Source organism: Pelophylax lessonae (genome assembly GCF_965119305.1).
Source record: "Pelophylax lessonae genome assembly, chromosome: 1".
Lineage (NCBI taxonomy): Eukaryota > Metazoa > Chordata > Amphibia > Anura > Ranidae > Pelophylax > Pelophylax lessonae.
This window is the reverse complement of record NC_138768.1, coordinates 500,591,900-500,614,175: the sequence shown is the minus strand read 5'-3', so window position 1 is coordinate 500,614,175 and position 22,276 is coordinate 500,591,900. Positions and strand designations below refer to the sequence as shown.

General features: G+C 43.6%; 2 protein-coding genes across 2 annotated transcripts in view; both read left to right on the top strand.

The window, feature by feature from the left end:
* Positions 1-22,276, top strand: part of PIGG (phosphatidylinositol glycan anchor biosynthesis class G (EMM blood group)) — a 71,770-nt gene that overhangs the window by 1,802 nt on the left and 47,692 nt on the right. The window contains exons 2-5 of the mRNA XM_082272896.1: positions 5,179-5,384; positions 10,073-10,282; positions 16,689-16,877; positions 18,512-18,650. Coding sequence (XP_082129022.1) covers positions 5,179-5,384; positions 10,073-10,282; positions 16,689-16,877; positions 18,512-18,650 — 744 coding nt within the window. The remainder of the gene's footprint in view (positions 1-5,178; positions 5,385-10,072; positions 10,283-16,688; positions 16,878-18,511; positions 18,651-22,276) is intronic.
* PGPEP1 (pyroglutamyl-peptidase I) overlaps positions 22,193-22,276 on the top strand; it is a 167,420-nt gene continuing 167,336 nt past the window's right edge. The window contains exon 1 of the mRNA XM_082272908.1: positions 22,193-22,200. The gene's annotated coding sequence lies outside the window, so the exon portion shown is untranslated. The remainder of the gene's footprint in view (positions 22,201-22,276) is intronic.

The window sequence follows — 22,276 nt, the reverse complement described above, 5'->3', positions numbered from 1 at the left end:
AAAGTCCTTGTAAAATCATTTAATCCGTTCTGAAAATGGACTATATAATGTCCAGGGGGGGTCTTTATGTAATATTGTAGAAAATACCTTATTTACAGCGTCGCTGGGCGCTCACATGACCCACCGGACATCTTCTTTCTTGCTCCGAGCACCGCCAAGGGAGATGCCAAGATCTCCACAGACATCAGCCCCGCTCCGAGCACTGCAGAGGGAGGGGCTGAGATCCCCGCTGATGTCAGTCCCTCTCCGAGCACTGCAGAGGGAGGGGCCGAGATCTCCACAAACGCCAGCCCCGCTCCAAGCACTACAGAGGGAGGGGCCGAGATCCCCCCTGATGTCAGTCCCTCTCCGAGCACTGCAGAGGGAGGGGCCGAGATCTCCACAAACGCCAGCCCCGCTCCAAGCACTACAGAGGGAGATGCCAAGATCTCCACAGACATCAGCCCCGCTCCGAGCACTGCAGAGGGAGGGGCTGAGATCCCCGCTGATGTCAGTCCCTCTCCGAGCACTGCAGAGGGAGGGGCCGAGATCTCCGCTGATGTCAGTCCCTCTCCGAGCACTGCAGAGGGAGGGGCCGAGATCTCCACAAACGCCAGCCCCGCTCCAAGCACTACAGAGGGAGATGCCAAGATCTCCACAGACATCAGCCCCGCTCCGAGCACTGCAGAGGGAGGGGCTGAGATCCCCGCTGATGTCAGTCCCTCTCCGAGCACTGCAGAGGGAGGGGCTGAGATCCCCGCTGATGTCAGTCCCTCTACGAGCACTGCAGAGGGAGGGGCCGAGATCTCCACAAACGCCAGCCCCGCTCCAAGCACTACAGAGGGAGGGGCCGAGATCCCCCCTGATGTCAGTCCCTCTCCGAGCACTGCAGAGGGAGGGGCCGAGATCTCCACAAACGCCAGCCCCGCTCCAAGCACTACAGAGGGAGATGCCAAGATCTCCACAGACATCAGCCCCGCTCCGAGCACTGCAGAGGGAGGGGCTGAGATCCCCGCTGATGTCAGTCCCTCTCCGAGCACTGCAGAGGGAGGGGCCGAGATCTCCGCTGATGTCAGTCCCTCTCCGAGCACTGCAGAGGGAGGGGCCGAGATCTCCACAAACGCCAGCCCCGCTCCAAGCACTACAGAGGGAGATGCCAAGATCTCCACAGACATCAGCCCCGCTCCGAGCACTGCAGAGGGAGGGGCTGAGATCCCCGCTGATGTCAGTCCCTCTCCGAGCACTGCAGAGGGAGGGGCTGAGATCCCCGCTGATGTCAGTCCCTCTACGAGCACTGCAGAGGGAGGGGCCGAGATCTCCACAAACGCCAGCCCCGCTCCAAGCACTACAGAGGGAGGGGCCGAGATCCCCCCTGATGTCAGTCCCTCTCCGAGCACTGCAGAGGGAGGGGCCGAGATCTCCACAAACGCCAGCCCCGCTCCAAGCACTACAGAGGGAGATGCCGAGATCTCCACAGACGTCAGCCCCGCTCCGAGCACTGCAGAGGGAGATGCTGAGATCCCCGCTGACGTCAGCCCCGCTCCGAGCACTGCAGAGGGAGGGGCCGAGATCTCCGCTGACGTCAGGCCCGCTCCGAGCACTGCAGAGGGAGGGGCCGAGATCCCCGCTGACGTCAGTCCCTCTCCGAGCACTGCAGAGGGAGGGGCCGAGATCTCCGCAAATGCCAGCCCCGCTCCAAGCACTACAGAGGGAGGGGCCTTTGATGTCAGCCGGGAGAGAGAGGGGCGCTTCGGGGGGTCACATGAGCGCCCATCGGCGCTGTAAATAAGGTATTTTCTACAATCATGTTACATAAAGACACACTGGGCATTATATAATCCTTTTACAGAATGGATTACATGATTTTACAAGGATTTTAACTTTAGGCTTATATTGCAGCCATTCTAGAAAACGGAGATAGGTCTTATTTTCGGTGAAACACGGTACCTTCATGGATGATGAGCTGACAGTGCCCACACAGGTGGTGTAACAGTCCAGGGATTTGAACTACTCACTCTTCTTTCTCTTCATTCTGCAGGGCCTTGGGGACAGGTCAGAGAGATTGTGATTGGTCAGTTTCAGCATCACTCTGATCTGTCAGGGAAGCATGGCAGAAAGAAGAGCAGGGATTTCAGATCCCTGGACAACTGTGTGTGCCTAAGTACAGGGATCCCAAACATGTGCAGGATTGGATACATGTCAGTGACTGAGCAAGGGCTTATTTTAGATTTCTAGGCATTTAGTCTATTCCAGTACAATAGGTATAGATCATCAGTTGGCTTGCGATGACAACAAAAGAGATGTATAGGAATGTTTTTTTTTTTTTCAAGAATTATACAAACCTAGGTGGATGCAGTATCGGTCTGATGCTGCATCTGTCCCCCGGCGCCTCTGCGTCGAAAACCAAGGGATCGAACATCGCCAATCGCTCGGTTACGACAGCTCCCTGAGCAGAGAGCTGCTGACTGTCAGTCAACAGCTCTTCGCTCTGCCCCTTCTCGCTCACTGGAGCGCAGAGCTTTGGAGGGGCAGGAAGCAGCTGGCTCACGCTCTCAGCGGGTTGCTGAGAGGCTGAGCCGGATGTCAGTCCAGGCACCTGGCGGATCCCGATTTCCATTGTCGTGATGACATGGTGCCTGGACTGACTTCTATGATGTCAGCAGAGAGTGGACTTCAGCCCGCTCTCTGCTGAAAACGGGTCAAAGGAGTAAAGAACGAACTGCACTCCTGTGATCCATAGGAGATCTACAGCCAAACAAGCTTTGGCTGTACATCTCCTTTTAATGTACAGGAGGATAATTGGGAACTTTTAAAATCCTTTAAGATAAGATTGTGGTGCCTTAATAACAAATAATACTTCTAGAGCCGGTTCACACTGAGGCGACACGACTCTTTACTACTTCTGGGGCGACTTGTGCATTACCATGCACCACGACTTCGGAGCGACTTGCAGGGACTTCACATAAAGAATGTCTATGCAAGTCGCTCCGAGGTCGCCCCAAAGTAGTACAGGAACCTTTTTCTAAGTCTGAGCGACTTGTGTCTCTCCTATTAGAACGGGTCCTGTAGCGGTCAATGGACCGCGAGGGAGCGAGACTTGTCAGGCTGACAAGTCGCCTGACAAGTCGCGCTACTGTGAACTGACTCCTAGGCTCAAAGTTATTTGTAAACTGGCTAATAATCAAAATTGTAAATAGACACCACATTACAAACCATTAGGGCCAGTTCACACTAGTGTGATGCCACACATCGCATGTGATTTGCAGCACATTGCTGTGCAGATCACATGTGATGTCTGTGCGATGGGAATTCACCCATACAAACTGTATGGCTAAATACGCATCACATTCGGACCAAACTCATGCAGGACCCTTTTTTTGTTCACCCTAGGAATCGGATCGCATGGGTGTTCTGATTCTGCAAATCACACTGCGTTTTGCAAACTTATTGCCGGGTGTCATTAACTTAATATAAACGCCGCAATCAGTGTAAACAGGTTGTGATTTTGATGTGGTGCAAATTTGCAGCGAATTTGCTTTGATCTCACACCGCATCTAGTGTGAACTGGCCCTAAAGGTGAAAAAATGGTCCTATATTTTTTTTCTACCTCTGGTATTTGCAGGGCTGCTTAACACGTAATAGCCTTTTAAATACAGTGTGTATAAGCAAAAAATTGGGGGAGCAAACCCTAAACATGTATATCTAAAGCCGGTGCAGCTATGGACCAAGCAACATGTATATTAAAAAAGAATAGCGCAACCATGCAAAAGAAATGACTATCAAATATGGAGACAATCCATAAATAAAAATGGGGATTTAGTTCCACCATATGGCCATATCGTGCTCAAGCCCACCACTGCGTCAAAGTACCCCATTATCGGTGGGTCCTACACTATCCATAAAAAAGGGGGTGAATCCAGCCTCTCTTACCCTTGGAGACAACACTCTTTGCTGGGAAGGTGTGCTAATGCACTGCAGGGGACTCCTCCTATATCTACTTGATAGAGGACACCAATAGAGTACAGGTGTGTGTGGGGGATGGGATGCTCAACCTCATAAGTCTGGTCAGACCGAATACATAATAAACAAGCAAAAAATTGGGGGAGCAAACCCTAAACTGTATACATGTATGTATATCTGACCAGACTATCGAGGTTGAGCAACCCTCCCCACCCCCCCACACACACCTGTACTCAATCAGTGTCCACCATCTAGTGGATATAGTAGGAGTCCCCTGTAGTGCATTTGCACATCCTTCCCAGCAAGGAGTATTATCTCCAAGGGTTAGGCTGGATTCATCTCTTTTTCATGGATAGTGTAGGACCCACTGATAATGGGGTACTTTGACGCAGTAGTGGGCTTGAGCACGATATGGCCATATGGTGGGACCAAACCCCCATTTTTATTTATGGATTGTCTTCAGATTTGGTAGTTATTTCTTTTGCATTTGCGCGCTCTTCTTTTTTAAAATACAGTGTGTATGTACATGAGACTTGATTCTGCATGTGCGCAGAAGGAAATGCCTTATTGTTTTTAAATATTTATTTTCTATTTACTGCTAAGAAAGGGGCCTTTTTAGGCTCCGTTCACATGTAGGCGTTTTGGGGGCGTTTTTCTGCTCTAGGATCAGCTCTCAAAACGCCCAACAAGACAAATCCTATTAATTTCAATGGCCCCTGTACACATCTGAGCGTTTTGACGCCGTGAGCAAAACGCCCAACGCTCAAAAAAGTACATGAGCTTCTTTTTGGGCAGATTACAGGCGTTTTCCATTGGTCTCTAGTCAATCTAAAAACGCCTGAAAAAAGGCCCATAAGAATGCCTGTAATAGCAACGCCAAGATGTGAACGTAGCCTTAAAGTGACTTCTTTCTTTTCTTTTTTCACTTGTAGCGTTTTAAAAAAAAATATACATAAAATGTTAAAATCCAACACAGAATTTATGATAGAGGGGATTAAAGGCAAGAACTGTATTTTTAGATAAAAATACACTCCACCAAGCTACTTATAATGTAGAAGAAACTTGAAAGCTATTTTTTGGCATTACATGCAGCATCATTTAATTGAATTCATTTTCATGATCTGTTCCACTTTGCAGTGTGGTCACTGTAACTGAATGGATTTATTATACTCTTTAAAATATTTTTAATTGCGTCAAATTGTGCTTTTCAGTAATATACTTTATTTGTAATCTTTACAGGCTTGTCATCCAACTGGACCCAGGCTCCGCATCCTCTTTTCAAGAGGGTTGTCGTTTTTCTCATAGATGGCTTGAGACAGGACTTTATATTTGGAAAAAAGGGCAAAGAACACATGTCCTATATTACACAACTTATTCAGAAAGGAACTACACACAGCTTTATAGCAACAGCAACTGCACCAACGGTTACCATGCCACGGATTAAGGTTTGTACCAGAAACCAGAAAAAAACCTTTAGATTTTGTACCACTGTGAACTTTGAGTCTTGTTTCCACATTCTAGTATGCTCCCTCAAGCTATGAATTGTGGCATGTGGAAAATAATTCTTCAGCAGCCTGGCATAAAGAAACAGGAGAATAGATAGATGTTGTTTCCACATTTAGGGCCAGTTCACACCACATGCAGTCCAGTGTGCTTTTTTTTTTTTTTTCTGCATAAAAAGTAGGTTATATAGTTTCCAATGGCATAGTTCACACCAGTACTGTAAGTTCCAGGGCATTCCAGTTCCAAAAAAAAGAACATGCTGAATTTTTCCTGTACTTGACTGTACTGTAATGCAGTAAAACGCATAAAAAATGCTGCGGAACGCGCTGGAACGCACCAAAAATGCATCGGACCCCAGTACAGTGAAAAGAAATCCAAGAAAGAAGAAAAAAAGCATCTGTAAATGCATCAAAAACGCGTATGCAGAAATGCATCTGGAACTGATCTAGAGGGCATTTTTGTGGTGTGAACCAGCCTTTACACATTTACATTATTGTGTACTTGCAGATAGTACTGATCAGACTTGTATAAAGTACTCGAAATTTCTACTTGAGTAAAAGTACAAGTGCTCGATCAAAAAGTGACTTAAGTAGAAGTGGAAGTGCTCACAGAAAAAGTTACTTAAGTAGAAGTACTAAAGTATTCAACATTTTTTTTACTTAAGTATTGCAAGTAGTTTTCTCAAAAAATTTGCTACTTAAGTACTAAAAGTAAAAAGTACCAGTAGTTTTGAAAAAAAATTTCTACTCAAGTACTGAAAGTAGAAGTACAAGTACTGTGTTATGTAGTTATTAAAGAAAGAAGTTAAAAGTTTGAACATCATACTGTTTTTTATTATTTCAAATGATTTATTCAAATGATTAACCTGTGTTTGTTAGTAGTTTCTTGATGCACTTTAAGCGCTGTAGCACCATTTATTTGTTTGTTTCATATTTTCTTTTTATTGGAAAGATTTGGTATAGCAGCTTTTATTATACACAGCCTTTATTTTCGTATGCGCTGATTTACAAATGACATTATACACATTTTTTTTAGCTTTATGCAACCTGCCATCTACTGTTCTGGCAGTGGTAATTTTTTTAAAAGTAACGAGTAACTATGCAGCACAAAAAAAAATACTTGAGTAGAAGTATCGAAATCATCGAAAAAATGTAGTGAAGTAAAAGTAGAAGTAGGAGAAAAAAATTCTACTCTAGGAAAGTACAGATACCGCATTTCGGTACTTAAGTACAGTACTTAAGTAGTTCTACTTCGTTACTATACATCTCTGGTACTGATGTATGAATATCAGATACTCCTGGCATAAAATCCACAAGGATAGGCTGTATAGCACTTGTGAGTATTTGTGCAAACACGTACACACGTGTAAAATATATTCTAACTTTTTTTCTAATCAAGGGAGTGTGGCATACATGCACATTTGCACATATACATGTGTATGCACATAAAATATTGAGCAGCAACACAGATTTTTGTATTTGTTGGGGTATTTTTTGTTTTTCACTGATCTATACGTACTGTAATGCAGGTTTACTTGCCTGTGTGTACATCCCCAAAAACAATGGGTTGCATTTAGATCAGTAAAAAAAAAAAAAAAAAAACCTGAATGCCTAAAAATGTGGTGTTTTTAGGCTTCTATGTGCAAGAGGCCCTGTATGCAGATCCCACTGCCAGTGTGTAAGCCTGCATGTTGGCATCTGCTAGTTAGCTATCATTTATTAACATTTACAGAGCCTGTATGTGATGCAGTATATGCCAGAAGCACATTTTTTGTTTGCAAGCACTCAGTGGCCACACACAGAAGCTGCTAGAGTGACTGTCAGCTAATGTTTACTGCGCCTATTCTGTGATGAGGCCAACGCTGCAATACAGACAGCATTGGGGGTGAAACCTTTAGTTTCAAACCCAATTTCTCAATGCATGAGACGGCTTTTTTGAGATTGGACCTCATTATTTAGTGTGCATTTAATGAAAAATCCAAAACACAGTAGAGTGAATAAAAATACAGTGCAATACATGTGAATTGTGAAACAAAGTAATGGTTGGACTTTTACAGCTTTAAAACTGGCCCTGGGGAGGCTAGGGGCCTCAGGTCTAATCCTAGCCTAAACCTCTATAAAGATTTGTTGTACCTATGCCCCATTGATGGCATCTATCCTGTACCACAGTTTAAAACCTCCTTAAATTACTTCCTGTGTAGATGGGGTAATAGTCTGTTGCTGCAGAGGTTAGGGGAATTTATGTAGTGGATTTTTGCTAACCTGCAGCTCATGTTTCTGCAGTGTTGTAGCTAGTTATAATAATTGACACAGGTTGCTTACTTGCACTGTAATTGTTATTTTGTGCATGTCTTTTTTATGTTGTAATAAATGTGTTAGCAAATCAGTACATGCCTCATAACATGATTTCTCGTCTAACTACAAGTAGGCATTAATACTAATGATTGCTACTAGCACAGGCGGGGACCACAATAATATCCCTTTACTCCCACACAGTTACAGGTGCTGTAATGGGGAACAATTCCTAGGGGTTGTGATATCATCTAGCATTTCCGATTGGCTGCAGCTGCTGATCAACAGTTGTTTTCCAGCATGTCCATTCGACAGAAGTCACTCTAAGGCTGGCCATACGTTCTACAATTTTCCTTTAGATTTACCAAAACCATATATTATGTCGTCAAACCTAAACACTACAAATTTGATTGCAATTAAGCAGACTCTTGCACTGTAAACCTAAAGGAAATTCAATAAAAAATTGTATCTTGTATGGCCAGCTTAAAGCGGAGTTCCAATCCCCCAATTCATTTTTTTTTTTTTTAATGCTCCTCCATCATGGTTTTCATTTATACTGTAGCATTTGAAAATTGTCAGTGATGCGGTCCTTGTTTTTTATTTTTTTTTTTTTTTAAAGTCCCCATGCACACAGGGCATTTTTACAGCTGCTTTTACCAGCGTCAGACATTTTTTTTTATTGCAGTTTAAAAACGCCTCTCTGTGTTTATTCTATGGCCTCATGGGCACACACAGGCTTTTAGGAGCTGTAAGTGGCATAGGCGTTTTCAAGCTGCAAAAAAAAAAAAAAAACCCAGGGCCATCGCATTCCGAGGAACGGTGTTACATAATTAGTGAGGTTGAAAAAAGACATCAGTCCATCCAGTTCAACTTAAGATGTGTTTGTGTGTTTGCTGCTAACCATACATTGTATACCCCTGTATGTTGTGGTCTTTAAGGTGCCCATCTAATAGTTTTTTGAAACTATCAATGCTTCCTGCTGATACGATTGCTTGTGGAAGAGAATTCCACATCCTTACTGCTCTTACAGTGAAGAACCCCCTACGTATTTTAAGGTTAAACCGCCTTTCCTCTAGTCTTAGTGAGTGGCCACGTGTCTTATTGTATCTCCTCTCTCTGAATAGGTTTTTCCATATGCTAGGGTTGCTAGTAAAATATTTGTACATTGATATCATATCACCCCTCAATCGTCTCTTCTCCAGAGAGAATAAGTTCAGTGCTTGTAGTCTTTCCTCATAGCTGATGTCCTCCATTCCCCTAATTATTTTTATTGCCCTTCTCTGGACTCTTTCCAGTTCCAGCACATCCTTCCTGAGGACCGGTGCCCAGAACTGGACAGAATACTCCAGATGTGGCCGGACCAGAGTCTTGTAGAGTGGGAGAATAATCTCTTTATTTCTGGAGTGAATCCCCTTTTTTATACATCCCAGTATTCTGTTGGCTTTGCTTGCAGCGGCTTGGCATTGCATGCCACTGCCAAGCCTGTTGTCTACCAGTACCCCCAGGTCCTTTTCCATCCTAGACTCACCCAGAGGTTCCCCCCCCCCTAGTGAGTAGCTTGCTTTCTGGTTTCTGGCACCCAAGTGCATTACTTTACATTTTTCAACATTAAACCTCATCTGCCATGTAGTTGCCCACCCCGTTATTTTGTTCAGGTCCGCTTGTAAGGTTTCCACATCCTGCCCAGAAGATATTGGCATGCTTAGTTTAGTATCATCTGCAAATACTGAGATTGTACTCGATATCCCCTCCTCTAGATCATTTATGAATAAATTAAACAGGATTGGCCCCAGGACAGAACCCTGGGGGACCCCGCTTTCCACACCCGCCCAATCTGAGTACTCCCCATAGCTGTAAAAACGTCTGACACTGCTAATGGCAGTTTTTTCCTTTTTTTGCCACGTCAAAATCAATGGTTGCCTATGAGAACCCATTGATTTGAATGGAAGTTGCATCCAAGTCGGATCATGATGATCTGACTTGTGGTGGACTTGTGTTCTGAGGATCTTAAGGGGGAACCCCACACCAAAATGGGAAGAAAAAAAAAAGCGGCGTCTGAATTTAATAAAAGAGAAGTTTTATTGAATTTGCATCTACACCTTCCATTACTTTTCTTGGTATCGCAACATCCCGTTCCACATTTATAAATTCCTTCCTTGGAATTGTTTTTTTCTGTAATTAATTTTGGGATAGACACCACAGTTTGAAGCTATAGAGTGGAACTAACCATCATTATGAAGTAAATACATGTATCAATTGCTTCTCCATTGAATTTTGTCTTTATTATGTCTTATTGGTACAAGTATGTATAATAAATATAACCAATTCTATGACCGCAGGCCCTGATGACTGGCACCATACCTGGGTTTATTGACATCGTCATGAACCTCAACTCACAAGAACTGCATGAAGACAATTTGATATGGCAAGCGAAGCAAGCGGGGAAAAGAATAATATTTTATGGTGATGATACGTGGATAAAACTTTTCCCAAAACATTTTGTAGAGTATGATGGAACGACATCCTTCTTTGTCTCAGATTTTACTGAGGTATGTTGGATTTAGTAAATCTTTTTATACGTGAGCTAAGTTTCTGAGATTAAACAAATTTAAGTCAGATTTTTATTCTTATTTCTGTTTGATATAGTTGTTTTTATCATGGTTTGTGATACATAATTAGGTTGAAAAAAGACCATTTCAACCAGTAGAAAAAAAAAAAAAAACGATAGAAAACCACCATATACTCAATTCTATACCCACAGTTGATCAAAAGGAAGGCAAAAAAAAAAACAATAAAGCATGGTCCAATTTTCTCCAGTGGGAAAAAAAAATTCCCACTGGACCAATGAGTTAAAGTGGAATGAGTTAATCTGGTGTTTATTGGTGGCTAATGAGCACCATATAATTTCTGTGCCACATCCTACAAATCTTGAATTGGAAACTTGTGGAGAAAAAATGGACTTTAAAGGCACATAATTTAAAATTAATAAAGTTTATTATTCTACATTAAAATATTTTTTTACACAGTAATACAATGGAAAAAATATATAGACGAAGTTAAAACAAAGCTCTGGAAAGCTCTGGACTTAAGTGAAAATCCTCAAGAGGGTAAGACCCCATTCACACTAGCGCGACTTGTCAGGCGACTTGGTCGCCTGACAAGTCGCGGTCGGTCGCCTGCCATTGATTAGCACAGGACACGTTCTAATAGGAGCGACACAAGTCACTCCAACTTAGAAAACGGGTCCTGTACTACTTTGGGGCGACCTGGAGGCGACTTGCATTGACTTCAATGATATGAAGTCCGTGCAAGTCGCGCCAAGGTCGCCCCAGCAAGTCGTGTCGCGCCAGTGGGAATGGGCAGTAAGATGTAGTATAATGGACTCAATGTAACAACCACTACATAAACATTACATCTCTTCAAGACATTGGGATATCACTTGTCCTGGTAGGTTCCACTCAGCTTAAGCGGACCCCAAAGCCACTTACCCGATGAAGAGGAGGGGCCTGGAGCGCCAGCGGGGGACCCCAGAAGAAGAGGATCGGGGCTGCTCTGTGCAAAACCATTGCACAGAGCTGGTAAGTATAGGTATGTTTGTTATTTTTATTAAAAAAAAAAATACCACTTTAACCAATTCAATACAGGGCACTTTTACCCTCTTCCTGCCCAGGCCAGTTTTCAGCTTTCAGCGCTGTTGCACTTTGAATGACAATTATGCTATCATGCAACACTGTACTCAAACTGAATTTTTAGCATTTTGTTCACACAAATAGAGCTTTCTTCTGGTGGTATTAAATCAACACTGTGTATTTTTATTTTTTGCTACGTGAGTTAAAAATTACCAAAACATTTTGAAAAAAAAAAACAAGTTTCTTTTTCGTTGTTCATTGATGGAAACCGCTCCTGATCTTCTTATCCATTGGATTATACTGCCCCTTACAGGAGTAGGACACTAGACAGAAAAAAAGTCTGGCTACGCCTTTGGGCAGTCCCAGGGGGGAATACTCACTCTCTCTGCTATAGGCACTCAGTTTTTTTCTGCCTAGTCAGGAGTAAGGACCTAGTTCCTTGCTGGGATCTCTGGTTCTGGCAATTCTTTCTTTTTAGATAGATTTTTTTTTTTCTCCTGTTTTTTTCCTGTGAGATCTACAATCAACTGCCGGATTGGGCAACAGGCTGGAAAATCTAGACCCAGTGGTCACCCCAGTCTCACTCTGCACTAGGTCGGCCACGACACAGCCCCACCGGACGGGGGCTGGCCTGCAAGGTAAACGCCTTGCAAGGTCACATATGACCAGGTCTTGGCTCGAGTCGCAGTGTTGCTTCTGGCTGACAGCCCCCCATTTTGATGGTGAGGGGTTTTGTCTGGTTCCTGGGATGGTGAGTAGCTGTCCCCCCTCTCCCCCTGGAGGGTTTTGGGGTGGAAATGGACCCCTCCATGGGACAGTCGAACCCCAGGGTTCCCCCCCTTCCCATCAGGCACCCCCTCATCTATCCCCCCCCATCCTATCCCTCCCCCTCCACTTATGCTGGGACTCTGTGGGTGGTTTGGTCCACCTCCTGGTGTGGGGGCATGGCACTATGCTGGCAATGGAGGGGGGGATTGGCCAGCGACCAAACAAATGGCTATGCAGGGGGGATCCTCTTGTGCTGCAATGCATGGCAGCCATTTTTGTGCAGTCCAGCGGCCATTTTGCGTTGGTTTGCCATAGAAAACAGTGGCAGCCATGTCTGTGGAGCCTTCTGGACGGCATTTTTGGCGGTGGGACCTCCTCCTCATCTCCTGGTGTTGACTCCTGGATCCTTTCATTTCCTGATCGTCGATCATGCAGTGCAGATTCTCCTGGCGGCTGTGGTGCATGGTTTCTGCGGGGTGGTGAGTCTGGTGGGGTCTTCTCCCTCTCTGATGTGGATCGATTGGTGCTCTGTGACTGGCAACCGGGTGGTGCTGCCAGAGCGGTGGGTGTTGTCTCCTAGCAGTGTTTTACAATTTTTTGTGGGCTCCCCCTGGTGACTCATGGAGTCTTTGGAGCACATCACCCCACCTGATCCCCTCTCTGAGGCTGCGGGGTCCTCCGGGTCCCAACCATTCATCGATGCACTGACGGTGATCCTGGAGTCCTTTGTGTCTCAGGTAAAGGTGGCTTTTGGGTGACTGGCTGGCAAAAAGTTCCCCCCCATCTTCCCCTGCCTCATCTATCTAATCAGATCCTGAATCTGATTCGGCTGCTGCAGACGGGGGTCACCCTGCTGGGTCTGCAACCACGTGCCCTGAAACCTCAGATAGTGAGGAGGATTCCTTCACTTTTGCAACCACACGCGAAAAGGCACTGGTGGACGCACTGATTGTATCTGTGCGTGATACTTTAAAAATGGAGGACGCATCTGTGATTGAGGCGTAGGTTCCCTTTGGCACTCACAAGCCATCCAGAGCGGCTAAAGGGTGGGGATGACTAAAGCGTCCCCTTGTGGTCCCTAAGCGATTTTGCTATGCAGTACCCTATGAGGAGTCCCTTCTTAACAAGTGGACTGATCCACCGGTGGTGGACCCTCCGGTTTCCAGGAAGGCGGAGGCTGTGGCCTGCAATATGTATACCCTGGCTGGTTCGGCACTGAGGCTGATAGTTACCATTGCCCTGGTGTTGCAGACTCTGACTGATTAGGATAACCTTTTGTGCCATGACCTGGGGGGGGGGGGTAGCTCCCCCCTGCCTTTACTAAGCTGGCGGACCAGCTGGTTCAGGGGCTACAGTTTTATTTGTGACGCCTTTTTGGCTCCCCTAGTGGCTCGGCTCTCTGTTTCGGCAGTGGTCCTTCAGCGTGTCTTTTGGCTCAAATGCTGGTCTGCGGACCAGACTTCTAAAAAGGCCTTGATTGATCTTCCCTTCCAGGGAGATTGCCTGTTTGGTGCTACCCTGGATGACTTCATTAAAGGTCTCACAGGGGGAAAGAGTACCTTTCTTCCGCAGGCTACTAAGGGCAAGGACCCTCGTCGTAGACATGGGCCCTCCTTCTTGGCTCATAAGAAGTATTTTCATTCCCTCAGGGTCGACTGACAAGGAATCAAAGCCCTTTGGGGCCTTCTCTGGAGGATCCAAGCGAACTTGGTCTGGCAAGTCAAGAGCGGGCTTCTCCAGACCTGTAAACAAGGCAGGAAAACTGACAGGTTGATTACCTCAGTCGGCAGACATTGGACCAGGGGGAATAGTCTCTTCTTTATCCAGAGGTTTTTCATCAGTTGTTTTTCCGCTGGTGCACCCCCGAGGTGGATCTGTTGGCGTCTTGGCTCAAGAGAAAGGTGCAGAGATTCATGGCACAGTCACGGAATCCTCTGGCGGACACCACAAACGCGCTGGTGACCCCATGGGGTCAGTATCGTCTGATTTTTGTCTTCCCTCCTCTCAAGCTTCTGCCAAGACTTCTACGCAGCATCGAAGCAGAAGGGATTCCGGTCATCTTAATGGCCCGGACTGGCCTCGCTGGGCCTGTTACACCAATCTGGTGTGGCTGGCCACCGACGTTTTTTTGCCCTTGGGACAGCAGAAAACATCCCTGAGAGGAAGCTTCCAATCTTTCATCCTTCTTTACAGTCGCTGGCTTTGACGTCTTGGCTGTTGATAGCCAGGTGCTGAAGGATAGGGGTTTGACTGAATCGGAGATTCCAATGCTGTTAAAAGCTAGGAAATCTACTTCTAGGAAGATCTAGTATCGTACATGGAAGATGTACATCGCCTGGTGTGAGTTTCATGGGGTTCATCCTCATCCCTCGGTGGCTCGAATCTTGACCTTCCTTCAACCGGGGGGGTGAACAGAAATTGGCCTTGAGTACCATCAAGGGCCATGTGTCAGCTTTGGCGGTCTTCTTCCAACGACCTTTGGCCACCCACACACTCCCGGGTGGGTACCTTTCTTCAGGATGTTCGACATTTGGTTCCTCTAGTGCAGTCTTCGTTTCCGCCTTGGCACCTCAATTTGGTGCTTTCGGTCCTTCAGAAGCCTCCCTTTGAGAATCTTCGGGAGATTCCCTTACACTGTGTCAGAAGGTGGCTCTTTTGGTGGCTATCACCTCTGCGCACAGGGTGTTGGAACTGACAGCATTATCTGGTCGTTCATCTTACTTGGTGATTCACAGAGATAAGGTGGTTCTTTGCCCCTGTCTGTCGTGCCTTCCTAAGGTGGTCTCTGATTTCTTCTTGAATGAAGACATTGTGTTGCCTTCCCTGTGTCCCAGGCCAAATCATCCAAAGAAAATTGCCTTGCATGCCTTGGATGTGGTTCAGGCGATTAGGGTGTACCTGGCAGCTACAGAGTCTTTTTTAGGAAGTCAGACTCATTATTTGTGCTTATGGATGGGCCTCGGAAAGGGTTGTCTGCTTTCTCTGCGACCATTTCCAGATGAATTCGACAGATAATGATTTAGGCCTATTTCATCAGGGGTCAGGTTCCTCCTTTCCCTGTCAAGGTGCACTCTACTGGGGCGCTCAAAGCCTCCTTGGTCTTTCATCAAATGGGGTCGGTGATGCAGGTTTGCTAGGCGGCCACTTGGTCATCGGTACACACTTTCACAAAGTTCTGTAAAGTGGATGTGTTGCCATCTGCGGATGCTTCTTTTGGCCGCAAGGTTTTTGCAGGCTACTTTTTAGAGGACCTGGTCCTCTTTAAGGGTGTATTGGCTCCAGTTGTTTTGGTTGAGCTCCTGTTGCCTGGTTGGCTACTGTTTAGCCTTGGGAATTTTTTGCTGTTCCCACCCCTCATGTTTAACACAGTTTTGGGACGTCCCAATGGTTAAAAAGGTCAGGAGCTGTGTCTGTCAATTAACAAAGAGAAAATGGGATTTTTGACTTACCGTAAAATCCATTTCTCTGATGTTCATCGACGGACACAGCACCCACCCCTCTGTGAATTTGTAATTCTTCTGACACTGCTTGTAACAAAACTAATTACCTATAGCAGAAAGAGGGAGTATACTCCGTGGGACTGCCCATAGGTATAGCCAGACTTTTTTTCTGCCCAGTGTCCTACTCCTGTAGGGGGCAGTATAACCCAGTGGTTAAGAAGATCAGGAGCTGTATCCGTCCGTCAATGAACATCAGAGGTTTTACGGATTTTATAGAAAGTCAAAAATCAAATTTTTTTTTTCTTTGGTTTCTGTTATGAAATTTTGCAAATAACTCTTTCTTTATGAATTTAGGCTAAAATGTATTCTGCTACATTTCTTTTGTGAAAATAACCCAAATCAGTGTATATTGTTAGTCCTGTAGGAAAGTTCTAGAGTTCACAAACTATGGTAATGTATATATCTGAAGATTGAACAATCCTGATTTCTTAAGGCCCAAAAATGTCAGGATAGTATGAATATTCCTAAATGACCCATTTTTGGAAAATAAACAGTCCAAGGTGTTTAATAAGTCTGGGTTCACATCTATGCGTTTTGCATTGCGTTTTGGGCTTTTAAACCCACGTTTTTGCATGCAGTTTTCATTTTGTGTTTTTTTTTTCTCCTCTAACACACTGTATATAGTGTTCAAAAGGAATTGGCTACATTTCAATCATTCCATGGGCAGGCTGGTTGTACTGAAGTTGATATATTTTTTTACTTCATTACACCCCAGCCTGTTGGGTTTTTTTTTTTCCGTTCGATCACTTCTGGCGGCTATCGCTTTCAGGAGGGATCATCTTATTCTGCTGGCTGGGAAACCTTCCTCTGTGCTGTTGTATTCTGACAGTGTTGAAGGGGGAATCAAGCAATTTGTTCCTTCAATCCTGCTTAATGTATGGCCTGCCTTAGGGGGATACTAAAGGGTTTGGAGCTGCATTACAATCCAGAAATTAATGATTTTTAAAAGAGAAGTCATCTGCTGACATACAGGAATTTTGTAATGTTTGTTGTCAGAAAAAAAAAATTATTTTATTTATGTAAATATTTATATACCTGGTTGTTCCGTTTTTCTCTAGGTTGACAACAATGTAACCAGACACTTAGATGATGTTTTAAAGAGAAATGATTGGGATATGTTGATTCTTCACTATCTTGGACTAGATCATATTGGACATCTGACTGGACCACACAGTCATTTAATTGGACCAAAACTTTATGAAATGGACATTGTCTTAAAAAAAATTCACTCTGCTCTCTTGTTAAAGGTGAGACACCTACTAACCTTACCAAAGCTGCTTTAACCACTTAAGCCCCGGAAGATTTTACCCCCTTCCTGACCAGGGGGTATTTTGCGATTCGGCACTGCGTGACTTTAACGGACAATTGCGCGGTCGTGCGACGCTGTACCCAAATGAATTTGACGTCCTTTTTTTCCCACAAACAGAGCTTTCTTTTGGTGGTATTTGATCACCTGTGCGATTTTTTGATCATGCGCTATAAACAAAAAAAAAGTGACAATTTTGTTAAAATAACAATATTTTTCACATTTTTTTAATATGAAATTCCCCCAAAAAAATGTAAAAATCAAAATAATTTTTTTAATTTTTGGCCAATTTGTTTTCTTCTACCTATGTTTGTTAAAAAAAATCACAATAAGCGTATTTTGATTGGTTTGCGCAAAAGTTATTGCGTTTACTAACTAAGGGAAAGATTTTTGTCATTTTTGTTGTTTTTTTTTTAACGAGTAATGGCGGCGATCTGCGTTTTTTTTTTTTTGCGGTACTGCGACATTGCGGCGGACAGATTGGACCCTTGACTGACATTTTTGACACTTTTGGGGTTACCAGTGACATTACTACAGTAATCAGTGCTATAGATATGCACTGTTGCTGTAAAAATGACACTGGGCGGGAAGGGGTTAATTTTATTGAAGAGGGGGGGGTGAAGTGTGTCCCTAGGGGCGTGTTTCTTACTGTGATTGGATGTGGCTGTGTGTGTGTAACAGCACAGATCATAGCAGGACCGAGTGATCTGTCCTTTTACACAGGGGGGAAAGACAGGCGGCTGTGTTTACATTAGCCACCTGCCTATCTCCCTCTCTACCCGACGATCACAAGTGACTGGCGGACATCGGGTCCTCCGGTCACACGCGCCGGCTTCTTCGGATACGAGCGGGGGCCGGAGCGCGCCCTCAGCGGCAAGCGCTCGCCCCCTATTCGCTCCCAGGCTAGTAACGTACCGGTACGTCACTTTGCCTGGGAGGGGCTGACCGCCGCCATATATAGTCGGGCGGCGCTCGGCAAGTGGTTAAAGGACATCTAAAGCCTGGTACCTGCAGATCGGCTTCTGCTGTGAAAAATCACAGTAGAAGTGGCCCGCTGTCAGCGCACGCGCACCCTCTGCAGGCAGAAGTGCAGGATCACCTTTATATACGTGATCCAGTGCACAGCTGTTGTACTCTAGCTGTGGAACTGATATAGGGCAGTCAGTAAGTGGTTAACAAGCCTTTTTTCTGAACTCAGTAGATGAAGCTAAAATGTACACACACAATTGAATCAAAGAAGATACTCCTCCCCTCCTTGTTTGGTTTTGTAGTGATGGCTATGATGAAGAGAAAATCTGTAAAATTTTGTGGGGATATCTTTCCACTGGAGTCCCAGAGAGTTACAGGAAGGTCAAAGTCAATCAGAATCTAGTTGTGTTTGCACAGGAACCCTTTCAGCGTTTGCAGTTTTATTTTACGTCTTTGAAAACTTAGAGGAACTTTTCTCTTTCTTACATTCCTTTATTTCTTTCTCTCTATTCCAATTTATGTATCCTTTGAGTTATTTTTGTCTCATAATTTTCTGATTTGAAGCACATTTCAGGGTGTATGTTTGTTTTATTTACTAAAATATAGGATGAAGATTCTGCTCCAAGCTTAATTGTTGTCTGTGGTGACCATGGTATGTCTGAAGTGGGCAGTCATGGGGGGTCTTCTGAAGAAGAAGTACAGACTCCACTTGTTTTAATAAGTTCAGCATTTCAAAACAAAGCTGGTATGTTGTATATCTTAGACTATAACTGGTCTTTTTTTAACTGAAAATGCAGAATTAAAATGTGTTGACATTATTTCTGAATGGGTGTGACTCTTTGAAAATACTTTTCCCTTGTAAGTACCTTTTGGAAAGGACTATGAAGAATGCATTCGAATGATACTCAGGATCGTAACAAATCCAACAATTTATAGACCGCATCATTGACCCAAATGGTGTTGGGTAAGCATAGATTACCCAAAATAAAGGAACTTTTCCAGTAATTTATAGCTAATGGAACAGCTTTTAATTGGGATGGTGGCAAAGAATAAAATGTGATGATTTCCAGGCTACAGTGAATACATGTAAGAAAAAATATAGCAAAGTATATTCCCCGTGCCTGGTATTGTGTATAAAATAAATATATATACGTTTTTATGTGTGTTTTAGCAGTTGCTATAGCAGCTGCTATAGAAAAATTGGGTAGATGGTGGAAAAATAGCCTAATAGTGAGGCTACCTATAGCGCTTGCTGGTATGTTTACACCTTAATACAAATGAAAATAAAATAAAATTAATTAATATTTATGTCTTGTGATAGAAATAGTGGTGTTTTGTAATAAAAATGCTATGATGTGTACCATATAAAACATCTAATACCTTCATAAGAACTGTTAATAAAATAATACACTAATATTTCATACAATGGTGAAAATTCAAAAATAAATCAATAATTAATGGTGAGATATAAAGTGCTTGTGGCTTATATGATCAAGTCCATAACATGTGACTTTAGTGATAAAGTTCAAAGTGGATCTCTTGTGCAAATGATGCTTATCCAACGCAAAAAAGTGCAGGTGCTCAACGTGTAAATTTGCTGTTCACTTTGTGACAATAGTGCAGCTCTGGTTCCTTTTCCACCGTGGTAAGATAAGGGTGGGTCATTTACCAGATGGAGTGGGTCTTGTATGCCTTATAGCATCAAGACCAGTAACGCTTTAATAGCCTCCAGGCTAATAGGGGTCTCCTTGTGGCTCTCCAAACATGGGATGGTGGGCTCCCTCCTCTCCTCTCACCTTGTTACATATGGGGCCAGTATATGAAGAAAGACAAAAAGGTGCTCCGGATAGTGTAGAAAATTTTTAAAAAGGTAAATTTTATTCCCATTCCATGGGTAAAAAATATCAGGGCAAATACAAATAAATGGCAGAAAAACATAAAATAAAATATATAGTTCCTATTCCGTTGTAGGCCCTCTGCGTTCCACCTGCGATCACACATCACGCTGTGCGTTCCAAACGTACGCGTTTCGTCACATCTGGTGACGTCTTCAGAGATTTTTATGTTTTTGTGTCATTTATTTGTATTTGCCCTGATATTTTTTACCCATGGAATGGGAATAAAATGTACCTTTTTAAAAATATACTACACTATCCGGAGCACCTTTTTGTCTTTCTTCATATACTGGCCCCATATGTAACGAGGTGAGAGGAGAGGAGGGAGCCCACCATCCCATCCATCACACGTTTGGCGAGCCACGAGGAGACCCCTATTAGCCTGGAGGCTATTAAAGCGTTACTGGTCTTGATGCTATAAGGCAGTGGTCCTCAACCCTGGCCTACAGTGCCCACTAACAGGCCAGGTTTCAAGATAACTGAAATACATCCCAGGTGATATAATTTGCTGCTCAATGATTGCAGTACTCTAGTCTGCATCTCCCCAAGGTAATACTTAAAATCTGGCCTGTTAGTGGGCCCTGAGGACCAGAGTTGAGGAACACTGCTATAAGGCATACAAGACCCACTCCATCTGATAAGTGACCCACCCTTATCTTACCACAGTGGAAAAGGAACCAGAGCTGCACTATTGTCACAAAGTGAACAGGAAATTTCCACGTTGAGCACCTGCACTTTTTGTGCGTTGGATAAGCATCATTTGCACAAGAGATCCACTTTGAACTTTATCTCTACAGTCACATGTTATGGACTTGATCATCTAAGCCACAAGCACTTCATATCTCACCATTAATTATTTATTTATTTATTGTTGAATTTTCACCATTGTATGAAATATTAGTGTATTATTTTATTAACCATTCTTATGAAGGTATTAGATGTTTTATATGGTACACATCAACTAGCATTTTTTATTACAAAACACCACTATTTCTATCACAAGACATACATAAATAATAATTTATTTTAATTTGTATTAAGGTGTAAACATACCAGCAAGCGCTATAGGTAGCCTCACTATTAGGCTATTTTTCCACTACAGTGAATACAAGTAAACTAATGAAGATTTGGGGTAAGGTGGGGTGGAATACAGCTTAACCAGCTGCTTTTTTTTACTTTTTAGACATTTAATCTGTAGGTTTTTGGTAACAGGTTATGCTAATGCCATGTGGTTCTCTAGATGCAGTGTAAAATAATCATGCAAAATGGGAGTAATAGCTTTTGCAATCAATCACTACGAAGAGGAGAAGACTGCAGATGTGCTCCTAGACTGATCTTTTCTGTTATGCTTGCTTTCACCTGAAGGCCTTCTCATTCATCCTGCACAAAAAAACACAGCTTTGCTGTTGATGACCTTTATCTTTTGGATACTACTTTAGAGGTGCTTTGCCAAATCTCCTAAAGATATTGACCACTCACAGTGTGGTAGAGGTATGATCTGCAGATACAGTGGTCATAGAAAAGAATCGCCCCCCCTTTACATTAATCACATTTTGTTGCTTTGCAGCCCACAAAGAAGACAGGCACAGTTTTTGTTTTATCCAGCTGTATTTACTCAGTGTAACTTATAACATCCAAGTGAAAGATGTAACACCAACATGTCAGGAAAAAAAAAATTCAAAAACAGAATCATGGAGTTGGAAAAAGGATCACCCCCCTTAGGTTAGTATTTTGTTAAACCATCTTTTGCGTTAATTATAGCTTTTAGTCTGTTGGAATATGTCTCTGCTAACTTTGCACATCTAGACTTCGCAATATTTGCCCACTCATTCTTTGCTGAACTGCTCAAGTTTAGGTAAATTTGATGGTAACTGTTTGTTAACTGCAGTCTTCAAGTCATTCCAAAGATTTTCAATGGGGTTTAAGTTTGGGCTCTGACTAGGCTATGCAAGGGCATTCACCTTTTGCTCCTTCAACCACTGTGTGGTCATTTTTGCTGTGTGCTTTGGATCATTGTCATGTTGGAAGGTAAACCTTCTTCCCGTTGACAACTTTCTTGCAGAGGGCAGCAATTTTCCTCAAGAATGTGAAGGTATTTTGCCCCATTTATTTTACTTCTATCCTGGCAAGTGCTGCAGAGAAACACCCCTGTAATAAGGTATTACTACCTCCATGCTTTGCTGTAAGAATGGTGTTATTTTGATTGTGACATATTGTTTGGTGTTGAGGCCAAATATTTCATTTTTAGTCTCATCTGACTAGAGTACCTTTCTCCATATGGTCTCAGAATCTTCAAGGTGCGTTTTGGCAAAGCTCAGTCATGCCTGCATGTGGTTTTTTTTCTTGCAACCTTCCCATACAAGCCACATTTGTGGAGAATTTGTGATGTCGTTGTCACATGTACACAATGAACATCATTTGTCATAAATTCCTGCAACTGCTTTAGAGTTGCTGTAGGGCTCTTGGTAGTGCCTCT